The 12,779-nt window shown below is 44.3% G+C and overlaps 1 protein-coding gene across 4 annotated transcripts in view; it reads right to left on the bottom strand.

Moving 5' to 3' along the window:
• LOC117143256 (aminopeptidase N) overlaps window positions 1-12,779 on the bottom strand; it is a 28,882-nt gene that overhangs the window by 1,923 nt on the left and 14,180 nt on the right. For 2 of the 4 annotated variants that reach the window (XM_033307821.1, XM_033307822.1), the window contains 5 exons: window positions 7,026-7,352; window positions 4,723-4,906; window positions 4,106-4,423; window positions 1,526-1,897; window positions 34-1,464 (listed from right to left, as the gene is read on the bottom strand). In XM_033307821.1, the coding sequence (XP_033163712.1) occupies window positions 34-1,464; window positions 1,526-1,897; window positions 4,106-4,423; window positions 4,723-4,906; window positions 7,026-7,352 (2,632 nt within the window). The remainder of the gene's footprint in view (window positions 1-33; window positions 1,465-1,525; window positions 1,898-4,105; window positions 4,424-4,722; window positions 4,907-7,025; window positions 7,353-12,779) is intronic. The other 2 variants (XM_033307823.1, XM_033307824.1) reach the window with 1 other exon arrangement.

Genomic DNA, 12,779 nt, shown 5'->3' with positions numbered 1-12,779 from the left:
ATTTCAATTACTTGTCTTACTATTCAAACTTACGGTATGTCGTAGGTAAGGTATTCCGCCTGCGACAGATGCAGTGCATCATCCAGCAACTGTGCCCTTGTGATCCTGGGCAATGTGCTAAAGTTCTTCTTGAGCGCCAGCCAAGAGGTCATGTCGTAGTTGACACGATAGTAACCCTGCCGGTTGAGATTCAGATAGATCACGTTGTCGCTGTTACTGCTGTGCGCGAAGACATCGCCCACGATGAGCTCCTCTTCGTCCTCGCTCCTCATCCAGTGGGTGGGTATGTTGTCGCCCTTGCGCAGCTCATCCGTCTCGAAGGTGATGGGTATGAACCAGGTGCTCTGATCCGCAGTGTTCTTGGAGGGCAGCAGATAGCGTTCCTGGCGCAGCACGAGATCAGCACCACGACGCTCCACATTGACCACCGGATAACCGGGCTGGGTGATCCACGAGTCCATGATCTGCTTGACACTCAGATCCTTGGGCAGAGTACCCTGTTCGTGACCATGGCGCGTGAGCATGGCCCACAGATCATCTCTGTCCACGTTTCCATAGGCGAACTTTTTCAGAAGATCACGAGTGGCCGAACGGAAGGCCACATCGCCCACGATCGAATTGAGCATGCGCAGCAGAATGGTGCCCTTTGAGTAGCTGATGGGATCGAAAATCCGCCTGACATCGTTGGTGGAGCGCACATCAAAGGATATGGCATGCGAGGTGTTGTCCGCATCGTGCTCCATCGACTCCTTGAACTCCAGCATGGTCAGAGTGTCCATGCTCTGGAACTCCGGATGGGCGTGTTCCAGCGCCTTGTAGCTCATGTAGCATGCGAAGCCCTCCTTCAGCCAGAGATCGTCCCACCACTTCGGGGTCACTAGGTTGCCGAACCACTGGTGGGCCAGCTCGTGGGCAATGATTCCGGCCACTACCTGCATGTGCTCGGATGAGGAGGCCAGCTGCAGATCCTCGGGCACCAGTAGCGCCGAATCGCGGAAGGTTATCAGGCCCCAGTTTTCCATGGCAGCGAATCCAAAGTCCGGCACGGACACCAAATCGATTTTGGGCAGCTTATTCTTGATCCCGAAGAAGTCCTCGTAGTAGGGCAGGAACTTTCGCACCATCTTGTACGCATAGTGAGTCATACCCACGAACTGGGGTCGCGTCCAGATCTCCACTCGCGGCGTTATCCCACTGTCCTGACTGGCAAGCCGCGAATCCACCATGTTGGACACGATGAAAGCAACCAGGTAAGTGGGCATCTTCGGCGTGGTCTCGAAATCGTCCCTTATGAAGCCACGACGGAAGCGGCGGCTGCCCGACTTGGGCATGTTGGACAGGGCCATCTTGTACTGGATGGGTCTGACTATGCTGATCGAGAAGTTGGCTTTCATGTCCGGTCGATCAAAGCAGGGAAAGGCGCGACGGGCATCGACGGGCGAGAACTGAGTGCTTATCATCCATCTAAAAGTAAATGGAAAAGTAAAGTTAAAAGAGTTTCCTGGAGTTTTAGGTCTTGACTTACTCTTCATTCTTGGTTTCCGGATTGGTGTAGCTGGTCTTGTAGACGCCCTGCAGTGTATCCGTCACCTGGCTGACAAAATCCAGACTGAGCAGCACTCTCAGCTGGGTCTCCACCGCCAAAGCCTTGCCCAATTGAATCACAAACGTGGCATTATCCTCCCCGTAGTCGCTGTCGAAATCCAAGTCCTGTTCTTCACTGGCATTGCTGGCACCATCCGCAAGGGCGCGGATCACCCGGACATTGGAGATGCTCACGTTGTGCACGTCGAGCACGATGGGCTCCCAGCTGGTCACCTTGGACACATCGCGTTCGATCTCGATGGTCAGGCTGCCGTTGCTGATAGATGTTGCCACACTTGGCTCAATCAAAAGGCTGCAAGAGGAGGAGTATCATATGGTTTAGATGGTAGCATATAAATAGAACGGGAAATGCTCTGCATTTGCAGGTGAAATGCAAATGTTGGCCAAAAACGCCAGGTCGCTGCCATCAAAAGTGCCAATCAATCAATCAATCAATCGCCCGCCAAGAGGGCAAATTAGAGGGGACCACAAACAAACATGTGTTTGGCACCCATTCGTCGCCATTCGGGGGCATTGCAGTCTGCCTCGAACTTCGGACGCCGCCATTAGTTCGGAATGGCGGCAAATGAAATGCATGCCATCAAAAGCCGCATCGGCGATCAAATCAAAGCAAACAAGAAGCGCAATAATTGGCTAGCTGGCAACCACAAATATGCAATGCTCTATGCTTGCTAAACTCTGCTATATTTAACACACCTATCTTCAACTATTTGATTAAGTTCGATTGAAGAACATAATGTAAGTGGCATTTAAATAAAGTGATTTGCAACTAAATATATTTAAGAAGATGACGTTCCATTAATTGTCATACAATTAAAAATAATTTCTCGAAATTATTTTAAATACATAAAGTATCTCCGAAAAGTTGACTAACCCCCTGGCTGCTAGAGTACTTCACAAAGATTGAATATCAATTCCCCCGGCTCATTCGCTCACACACGAATGCCAAGAATGCCACAGACCCGCTGGCAGATGCAGCCAGCCAGTTGGAGCCCCATCCATCGACTCCAACTCCAATGCCGAGTCCTCCAACCCAACCCCTGGCCAAACTGCAATCCCCTGGGTGCGGGCTTTGCGCCTAGTTGCAATTAATTGAGGCGATTGGCTTACAATGCGTGTTCTGGGTGCAACCAGGAAGCGAGCTTTCAGATAGTATCTGCCACACAGACGAAGATACAGATACAGCCGGTCAACACTGTTGTACGCTTTGATCGGCAGCTGCAAAATCACTTGCCATCGATCCGCTCGAGTGGCAAAACTGTGCTGCACTTGCCGCCATCCATCAAGAATCGACTCCATCCACCGGATTGCCCTGGACTTTCCCCACATCTGGAGTTTTTATTTTTTAGGCTGCGTGCGGTGCACAAATTAATGCCCAGCTTGTGCTTTCTGTGTCAATTATATTAATGCATGCGGCTACCGGGGAGCCGCGCATCTTCATTGAGCAAAGTATCTTTCTATCTTTGTATCTTTCTATCGGGCCATCTATTTGGCGCATTATGTCATGCCGATTGTCGGCGTGCCTCAATTCTTTCCTTAGATCTCTGCCGCTTCTTCTGCGAACTGTGACCGATGGATGGATGGATGGATAGCATAGGCCTAACCGATTTCCCACTGACTACTGGTCTCTTTGGCTCCTGACTGGCCATCTCCTGCGGTGGCCTAAACAAGTTGTTAGCCCGACTGCAAGTGGCTGGCTGGCTGGGCTCTCCACTTTGGTACACGGCGACTACTGAACTGCAACGGCTCAATCCTTGACCCACTTCCTTCCATAGAAATAGAAAAGTAAATGTGTTGTACCCGCGCGAGCACAGAAAAGTGACGTCAATGGGGCTGCTTTGGTTTGGGGTGGATGCCAGTGGAGTAGCTGCCAAGGATAAGGATAAGGGCTCGGCGGCTGTGTATCCGTATTTATGAGAATAAGTTTACGCCATTAGCATGTATTTCCCATTTAATAGCGCAGCCTTTGGGAAACTTTTCTAGAACTACTGCTTAGTTTATTTCAATCCTATTTTCAGTTTCTATGTAAGTTTCCACCCAGTGGATGTGATGCTAGTTTACAAATTTCTGAATAAATCTTTAATTGCTTATAATTTGTGTAATAAAATGCATTATCACCAGTTGACGGTAATTGCCTTGTCTAAACTCTTGATGGCTTAATCCCAATTATCTCGTTAAACGTTAAAGTTATTAAGCTAATATCTTAGCTTGTCAAAACACATATTGATCAAAACGTTTTAGCTAGACAAATTGATACAGTTTTCTATCAAGTGTCAGCGTGATAAGAATAAGATCGATTCCGGCATTTGCAGTGGCAGCAAAAAGAGCCGGAAATTGTGGAAAATCTGAGTGAGCAATTTAGATGTCAGCTGCATCTTCGCTGAAATTGAAATGCGCGCATGCAAAGCAATTTCAGCAGAATGAGGTTCTTGCGGCGCGTGTTTGGTTTAATATTCATTAAGAGCAATTGTTGCTCCAAGCGGCTAAGTGATTCACTTACCTATAGTGAAGTGGACGCCATCCTTCGTAGAGCTTAAGTGGACGATTGATGGGCTTGGTCGTGTTATCCTCGACTTCTCCTGCTGCTGGCTCCACCGCCGGAATGTCACCCACTTTCGGATCCACCATCCTGGTTTCGGGCTTCGCACTCGACGCAGGCATGGCCAAGGTTGTGGTTACGGTGGGTGTGTTTGTAGGCGTGGGACTTGCCATCGCAGTGGGCGTGGCTGCCTCCAGAGGAGGCGGGGAATTCATGCTCACCCAGCCGGCGGTTTGGATGGGCGTCGCATTCACATCGGGATGATCGGCGGTGATGCAACTGCGTGGAAGGATACAAATCAGTTTGGACTCGTTGTTGTATGCAAAGTGCTCGGGTCACACCCAATTCCCATTCGTTTGACCCTTCCACACCTCGAAATGCGTCGGAGGAAAAGCATAAACTGCTTTCACTTTCCGAATGAGGTCATACATATAGCCTTCGACTGCCAATTAGCACGCTTGCCAAAACGTTTAGCAGAAATGCAAAACGGAAACGCGAAATAAAGCAAATACCCGGCCAAACTTAATAGGCAAACCACACCCGTTTATTAAACATGGATCGGGTTCACCAGCACTCACCTGGGAGCCACCTCCTTGGGATTCAATCCCTGCCTGGTCACAAAATAGGTTATGGCAATGGTGAAGAGTAGGGCCAGCACGGTGATGAAGGCAGCGATGATCAGGCAGGCTTTGGACACATAAACGCCCGATGGGGGTCCATTGAAAACGTACTTTTGGCCATTTTTGGTCTTCAGCTGACCGCCTGGAAAATATATAAAACACAATTTAAGACTCTGATTGAGAAATTTAAAAGCTTATAATTCAAGAAGTTTTCTTCCCTTTTATTATACATATAAATGCATTTCCCCCAAAAGAACACGAAGCCATCCGAAATTATCACACCCACATATCTGGAGTTTTACAACTGGGCCATAAAGTCTATGCTTTGTCCAATTAATTGATTGTTTTCACTGCACTCAAAATTTGTTTATAGATCATCGCTTCGAATTATTTTTTCGAAATGCGTGGAATGCCAATGCATTATATGCATACATTCCGTCCATGTAAACAATTGATGGCAACAACATCAAACTGATTTATAGCATAATTTAGACAAGGCTCGAGTGCTTTGGAAAACACAGAATGTTAGCGGGCCATTTAGCGAAGTGTCGAGAACGACATGTGAAAAACCAATCCCCTTTCCCCTCATTTTCCATCCACCCCGCTGAGTTGCTGGCCTAAACCGATCGTTAAACTCGCTCTTTATGGCGAAAAATTAACTCAAGTGAAAATTAATGTTTAGCTCATTATAAGGGGCAAAACAGTCCGTTGAACAAACTAAGAAGTACCAAACTTGTTGGACCTGCGCCAAAACGCATAGAACAGTGGCGACCAAAAGTATGCGATCATTTGAACTGAAGTAAGGAACAAATGATTTTCTGCAGAAAGGGGTTTATTTAGAATAAACAGAATGACTTAACTCAATTTAAGATGACTAAGAACTGCACCACTTTCTTCGACGGAAAACTGCGTTTTTCCTGGTAGTCTTATCTAAAAACCTTGCGCTAAAAATACATAAGTGCGTGATCATCAGATAAGCAGAAAACCGTGATCGTGATAAGCAGAAATGCCAACGCTCGCGGAAGTAGATAAAAAACAAGTGGAAAAAAAGCTCGCGAGGAGCTTATCAGATGGCATGAAGTGGGCATACTTTCCGCACTCACTGTGTCAACGGGAACGGGAGCAGAAACAGAAGCACGTGCTGCGAATTTTCAATTGCCACTGCCCGATTACCATTACCAATTTCCCGCTGGCCTTCAACGATGGAGGTGGAGGAGGAGTTGGAGGAGGAGGCCTCAAACTTTTTATGATGTGTGCGCATGGCACTTTTATAGGAAAGGCATCGGTATGTCAGTGAACCATTGCCAGTGTGTTTTAATTAAATTTCACTCAGATACAGCGACCGTGTTTCGTGGAAAGGTTGCGGTAACTTTCTAACGTGCACTCCCATCGATTTTCCAGCTTTTTCCCACCTGTTGCAATGTATCTGCAGTTCATCTCGGCGGGTGGGTTGGGGGGTTTCCAACATCTGCTCCCCATTACCGGCATCCTCCGGCTTTGATCTTCGACCATGGTGGTGCGTTGGAATTTATGTGGTGCAGCCGAAAATAAAAAAACACCAACTGCACCACCTGCAGCTGCAAGCTGATTGAAAGGGGGCACACGTATCTCGTGTGCCACTGATAAATCAGTTGTCAAGAAGCATAGCTCAGTGATAGCAGCGACCTGAAAGCTTTTCCGACTTTTCCATTTAGCCCAAATTTATTGTTTGTTTGCCGCTGCTGCTCCGCCGAGTGGGAGGTGGAACCAAATCTGATTCTGATGAACACATGATGAACCACAATTTCCGTTGTTACTTCATTAGCACCGCAGCATGCCCCACCCGAATATCAATTTAATATGCACAAGTCGAAGTTTAAGTAGCGTCAAGCGGCAATAAAACATATTCAAATCAAGCCGTTTTCCCGCCTTTCGTTCAATGCGGTGAAATTGTGTGGGCCGCAAGCGTGAGGCGCCACCAAAAAATGGGAACGCCCACCGGCGACATTTTGGGGCAATTTAACTTTAATGTGGGAATGTCGAACGCGTAAAGTTTAACGAACATGCTAATTCGCTTTGATTAAAAGTCGGGTTCTTCTGGATCGGCGTAAAAAAATGTTCTCTATATGGTGCGATATCTATAAAGTTGCCTTAATTTCTACAAGTCATTGGCTTGTTTTTATGCAAGTTATACAACACTACATTAGAGTGGCAAATTTGTACCTCTTTTTAATCTCTTTTACATCAGCATTAAAACATTTCTTATAAATTTTGAAACATACCCAAAAATCTGTCCTTTGAAATGTAATCGAAATGGAAACGTTTTCGTATGTTTTTCGTATCGTCGAGCTTAAAGTTACGCAGTTTGGCAACGAGTCCTTGCCAAGGACCTCCGCCCGCGGCGGCAGAGGATGTGCTGGCCGATCCTGCCGCCAAAGGACCTGCTGGCGATGATAATGAAGCAGAAGCAGATGCGGATGCGGATGCGTTTTTGGCTGATGTCGGAGTGCCGGCTGTTGATGTGGTGGTGGTGGTGGTGGTGGTGGGCGCGTAAATGGCAGATGCCATCAATGGCATTTGCAGTTTGGGATTGGTAAAGGATATGATGGCTGCGCTCGACGAGAAGGAGTAGAAGAAAAAACAGAGAGCAAGCTGAATTTGAAGCCAAATGAATTAGGAAAGCAAGGTGCAATGGTTGGATGTTTGATTTTTTATTAACTAAATGATATGATGAGCGTGTGATTGATCAATGTGAGCGAAATGATGGGAAATAAACATGAAATGCGGGATAGGAAATTAAAAGTAAAAGTATTTAATGTACAGGGTATGTAGGTGCGGGTGAATTCGGTTTGTTGGCAATTAAATTGAACGGCATTTAATTAAATTGACGCCGCGTCTGTTGAGAGGGGGAAAATCGAGGCGGCAAATGAAAATGCGTTCAGTGGCACGTGTCGCTGCAGGGGGCTAGTCTGATTTTTCATTCACTCTAGCCCCCTCCTCCAATCGATTTTCCCCCGCTTTGTTGTTTGCCAGCGATGCGTGAGTGTAAATTACACAGGGGCGATTTGCCGATTGCCGGCGCCAAATGTTTCAAATATCGCTAAAAATACAAAACGCACATTTGCAGCACATTTGTTCATGCAATCTGCGAGTGTGTGTGTGTCAGCACCTCGGTGTTATTCAACTTTGGCAGATCGGCAGCCACATCTATAATTAGACATAAGGAAATTTGAATTCCCCCAAATGATTTTTGCACATTTATAGAATAACACGATGAACAATGGCACTCAAAAATCACTTCCGAGTAGTCCGTGTTTTGATGCCCTCCAGATTGCAGTGGGTAAATAAACAGAGATGCTTAAATATAATCACTTTTGAATTTAAATGCTTTGTAATAGCAAAGTAAAACACTTTAGTTGCATTTGAATTGAACTTTAAATTATGAATTATCTTCTGCTATTAATCAATATTTCTCTGACACTTAAAGCCCAATATAATTGCCATCTAAAAATCCTTGAAAATGCCAGTTTGCGAACCTAATTTATAATATCTTTTAGCACTTTCTGTTCTCGACCATCAAAATCTGATGAGTTCACCATGCCGACGACGTCCAAGCTGAAAACCGCCAAATGAATGAATCATCGAATCAGTTGATCACCCAAACGAAACCAAATGCCCAGGCAACCAGGCAACCACCTATCCGAAATTCGGAACCCCCATACCATTTCCCATCGGTTAGTTTTATGATACACGTTCTGGTTTGGCTGCGTCGTTAAACGAAATCGAAAATGAACTTAACTCATAAAACCTAAATGTGGCAACTGTTTGCATTTCGCACACATACACCAGATCGTTTTACTTTGTGGGTTCGAGTTACGCGTAGAGGATCGTTGGGCGGGGGGAGGGGGCACTACTCCATATCTTAATGACTCAATCATGCGTTAAATGCCAAAACATCACAAACACTTTGGAGCACATGTAGACGCTAACTAGAGTTCAATAGCAGCCATAACAAAAATTTGATTGCTCGACTTTGAACTTGGGGGGAAGTCATTTGGCTAAATCGAAGAACATAAACGGTGTGGAACTTTATACAGACTTCTAGTTTTCTACACTAAGAATGTCATAAAAAAATTATAATTTTATGAGATTCCCAATGGCATGTTCATTAATTATTGCTAATGCAATCAACACCATTTTCCTGGGAAATTCGATATGAGTCCGGAAATATTTAACAAAATAACTGCTACAACACTACTTATGTTGGGCAAGACCCAAAAACGATACATTCTTATCACAAAGCTGACGTTTAATTGGAAAGAAATTGTCGCATTTACGTCATCAAACGGCCGTGGCAGCTTTTCTTCGCCCAACAAAAGTGATATCTTATCGGATTCATCGAAATCAGAGGCAGTCAAACAAGCGTTTCTTCTTCCATTTTCTTCACTGTTATTTTCGTTAATTGTTCATGTTGGTGGACACACACAATTCAATTGGATACGTTCGCTGTCTGTGTCATATTTAATGATAACCCATTTTCCCCAAAGGGGTACGAGGTATGTGGGTTATGTAAACAACTTCTGGTCATGCTTACAAGTGAGTTCCATTCAACTGGCCCCAGACAAAGATGCCCCAACTGCGATAGCCAGCCGCTGGTGTGTGGAATCCCTTTTCACGCTCTTCTCCTTCTTCTTTCATATGGAGTTGGAGGTGCGCAACTGGGTTGATTCACTGCCTCTTAATGCCCGCCATGTGTCAGGAATCTGTTGGCGTCTTTTTTGCATATCCCTTTTACTTTAGTGACCCAGTTTTTGACGAGTTAAAGGAAATCTCCTGACACTTTCAGCATTAATTAACGCCGAGTGAAAATCAAAACACATGTTTGGCTTCGGGAGAAATGCTATATAGGTCACAAGGAACATGTGCAAGATCGAAGTTGACACAGCGATATTGTGTCACATACAAAGTCGCGTTAGACTTTTAATTGGCCCGCCACTTAAGTTGCTAAACAAAAGTACATTCGTTCGAAGTTTTATTTTTCTTTTTAGTGGTTTTGCCGAGGCAGCCAAAATGTCTGGGCTTAACAATAACAAATATGTTGGCCGCCTCGCATTGTCAATTGCTGAATGTTTATAAAGGCTAGAAAGAGGGGGGAGTCAGCCAACTGATCGCATCGGCCACGAGTTTAGTGAACTCGGTGGCCAGAACGTGTCGAGGAACTCCAATGGAGCCCTGTTCTGGTGCTTTTATTTTCTCCCCCATTTCACCACATTTCGCATGGGTCTAATGAACCATTCCAGTCGATGATTCGTGGGTGCGGAAAAATTCTGCGGAAACGTCAGCATAACTCGTGGAACTCGGAATCGCTAATGTTGCATGCACAGCAGAGGTAATAAACCATTCATTTGTTGTCACATCCACGAACGAATCTCTCATCATCTCGTACTCATAGGGAAAACAGACAAAAGCCGCAATGTTTATTCGGGGCTTTTCCAACTCTGTAGCTATGTTTACTTCTTTCTGGCCGAGCTTGACCCAATCCATTTGCTTTGATTTCCGCCGCTGCCAACTCGATTTCGTTGAATTGCACCGAGTTTTATTTCGAATGTGTTTTGTTTGCAAGAGAAGCAAACAAATGGAAAGTGAAACATGGCATTAACATAACCCGCCCGAAAGCGCGATTTGTATTTCTTTAATATTCAATATTTTCCAGTTGCAAGAGGGAAAACAAAAGCAGGCAACTAATGAAGTCGTCCAGACAATGCACTTAATTATGCGTCGTCGACTGGAAGCTTCCAGTTCCAGATGTGCTGGACCCCTTTGGGTCACATTTCCGGTGCAGAGCCCCAAAGAAAGTGAACACCAAAAAAAGAAAACCAGTCGCTTTATTTGCAGTTACCCAACGGTAGCCAAAAGAGCTGGGGAAGAATTAACAGCCAAGACGTAATTATAATTGTATATCACGGAGTTATACTGACACACTTGAGGGATCCCCCCCTCGATGAGAAAAGCTGCCCCCAACACATTGTATCCGCATGCGAGCGGATGAGATGGTGACATATCCAACAGAACTTGCCACCTTTGCACCCAAGAGGCACGAGAATCTCAAGATCTCGAGAGGCTCTGGAGTGGGTATGACAACATTTGGCATCCAAACAAGCCTTGAGATTTGGAATGTTTTCACTCGGCTGTTTGGGCTGTGATTTATCAACGACTGCCGTTGACACCCTTACCCGTAGTGGGCGTGGCACCCCGCCATTCGCCATGCCACTTCATGCCCCAACAGACGTGCAACTCGAAATGCAATTCGCTTCAGTGCGGCAATTACCATACGATTACCATTACGCCCAAGCAAAACGAAGCATTTCGCATGCAATGAAGTAGAGGGTATCAAAAAAAAGCATAAAAGAAGAGGTAATTGCATTTTATAGTTTAAGATTTGACAAATGTTTGTAACAACACGAAATGTGAATGAATTTTAAGATAGTAATCAAGTTTACCAAGTTCATGCGATACAAACGTGACTCATTTACGTTTGCTCCAAATTTATTTTTAAAATTCCGCCCAAAGCACTTAAGCAGTTAATTCTAAATTCCAGTCATATACCTTGTCCAAAGTTTAGCGATCACTTTGTTACATTATGCCAGGCACAAACTTCCCCAGCTGAAAAAATGACAAATTAAAGCACTCAATTCGACACTTTGCCATGCAGTTTTCGAGTGCGGCTAATTTGTAAATTAAATTAGCGCTCATTCCCATTTGGCCAATGCGAACTATGACTATGACGCCACCGGGCAACAAAGCAGCCGTCAGTGTTTTTTAGACACTCATAAACCTCGCACAACCCAATTTTAATTAGCCGGCCAAACCACGAGATTCGAGATACAAAAGCTAAAAAGCCGCTCATGCAGCTCGTGGGTGAAGCTCCTCTGAAAAAAAAAAAACGCTTTGCATGTCCACGAAATGCCATAAAAAAGTGGACGATATAAAAGCAGTGGATTTCTACCTGGCCAGAATAACTACTTCAGGTTGAATAAACTCCAAAACTACCAAAAAAAGGGTAGAAAAGCACTTCTCTGTTCAAATTGTCAGTGGCATAGGCTTAAATTTTATTGAGGGGTCTTCATAGCTGCCCCTTCAAGTCACTTCACTGCCTTGAGTTCAAAAAAACAATTCCCTGTTTTAATTATCAACGACACGTAACCCAAGTGAATGTGGCAAAAAAATTACTTAATTCTTTACAATTTTTCGCAATTGATAAGTAGAAAAACGTTGCATTTTTCTACAAGTAGTTTTGATTGTTTTATGGCATGCAACAATTTTGATGAGTTTCTGATTTGACGACTAAATAAATTGGTTGGCGTTTTTTGTAATAAATCGCTTAAGCGTTTTACAACTGCTGGCATATTTGCGAGTCAACGGAAAATTATTCATTCATAAAAAATACATTTAAAAGTGGGAGAAAAAATGCTGAAATTTATGAAAGATTTTACAAAAGTTTAAAAGAAAATATGTGCGACCTTCTGGGCTTTAGTAATATATTATAAAATATTTCTAATATTTTATTTATGGCCAATTGTTTTTCCTATTTGAATGCAGTTAGCATTTTGAGTCTTATCGAAAGTGAATATCTGATTTGGACCCACCCACTTTCCATCAAAGTAGACACGCCCATTGTGCTTTTCCATATCAGATCATTAAGTAAATTGGCACGTAATTTCGTAATGTGCATAAACCATAGTTTTATATAATTAAATAGTCACATCTTTTTCTGTGTCCTTGATGGGTATTAAAGTGTCATCGTATATAACCAATCATTTGCTCGTTACACACGCTTGTTGGCATAAATATACCTAAGTTATTATTTACTTTCAGGAAATATTCGCATTTTAAATTATGGCTGCACACTGTAAACTTGACGTTTTGTTTTGTTATTTAGCTCTTGTTTTTTATGAAGCTCATTTAATCGGTTGCTATTTGGCTGTCAGCCAAATTATTTGGCTCTCGTTTTCAGCTGCCTGGCAGTGACATTGTCA

Source organism: Drosophila mauritiana, chromosome 3R, assembly GCF_004382145.1.
Source record: "Drosophila mauritiana strain mau12 chromosome 3R, ASM438214v1, whole genome shotgun sequence".
NCBI lineage: Eukaryota > Metazoa > Arthropoda > Insecta > Diptera > Drosophilidae > Drosophila > Drosophila mauritiana.
The sequence above is the reverse complement of the archived record's forward strand: the minus strand, read 5'-3'. Positions and strand labels throughout refer to the sequence as shown.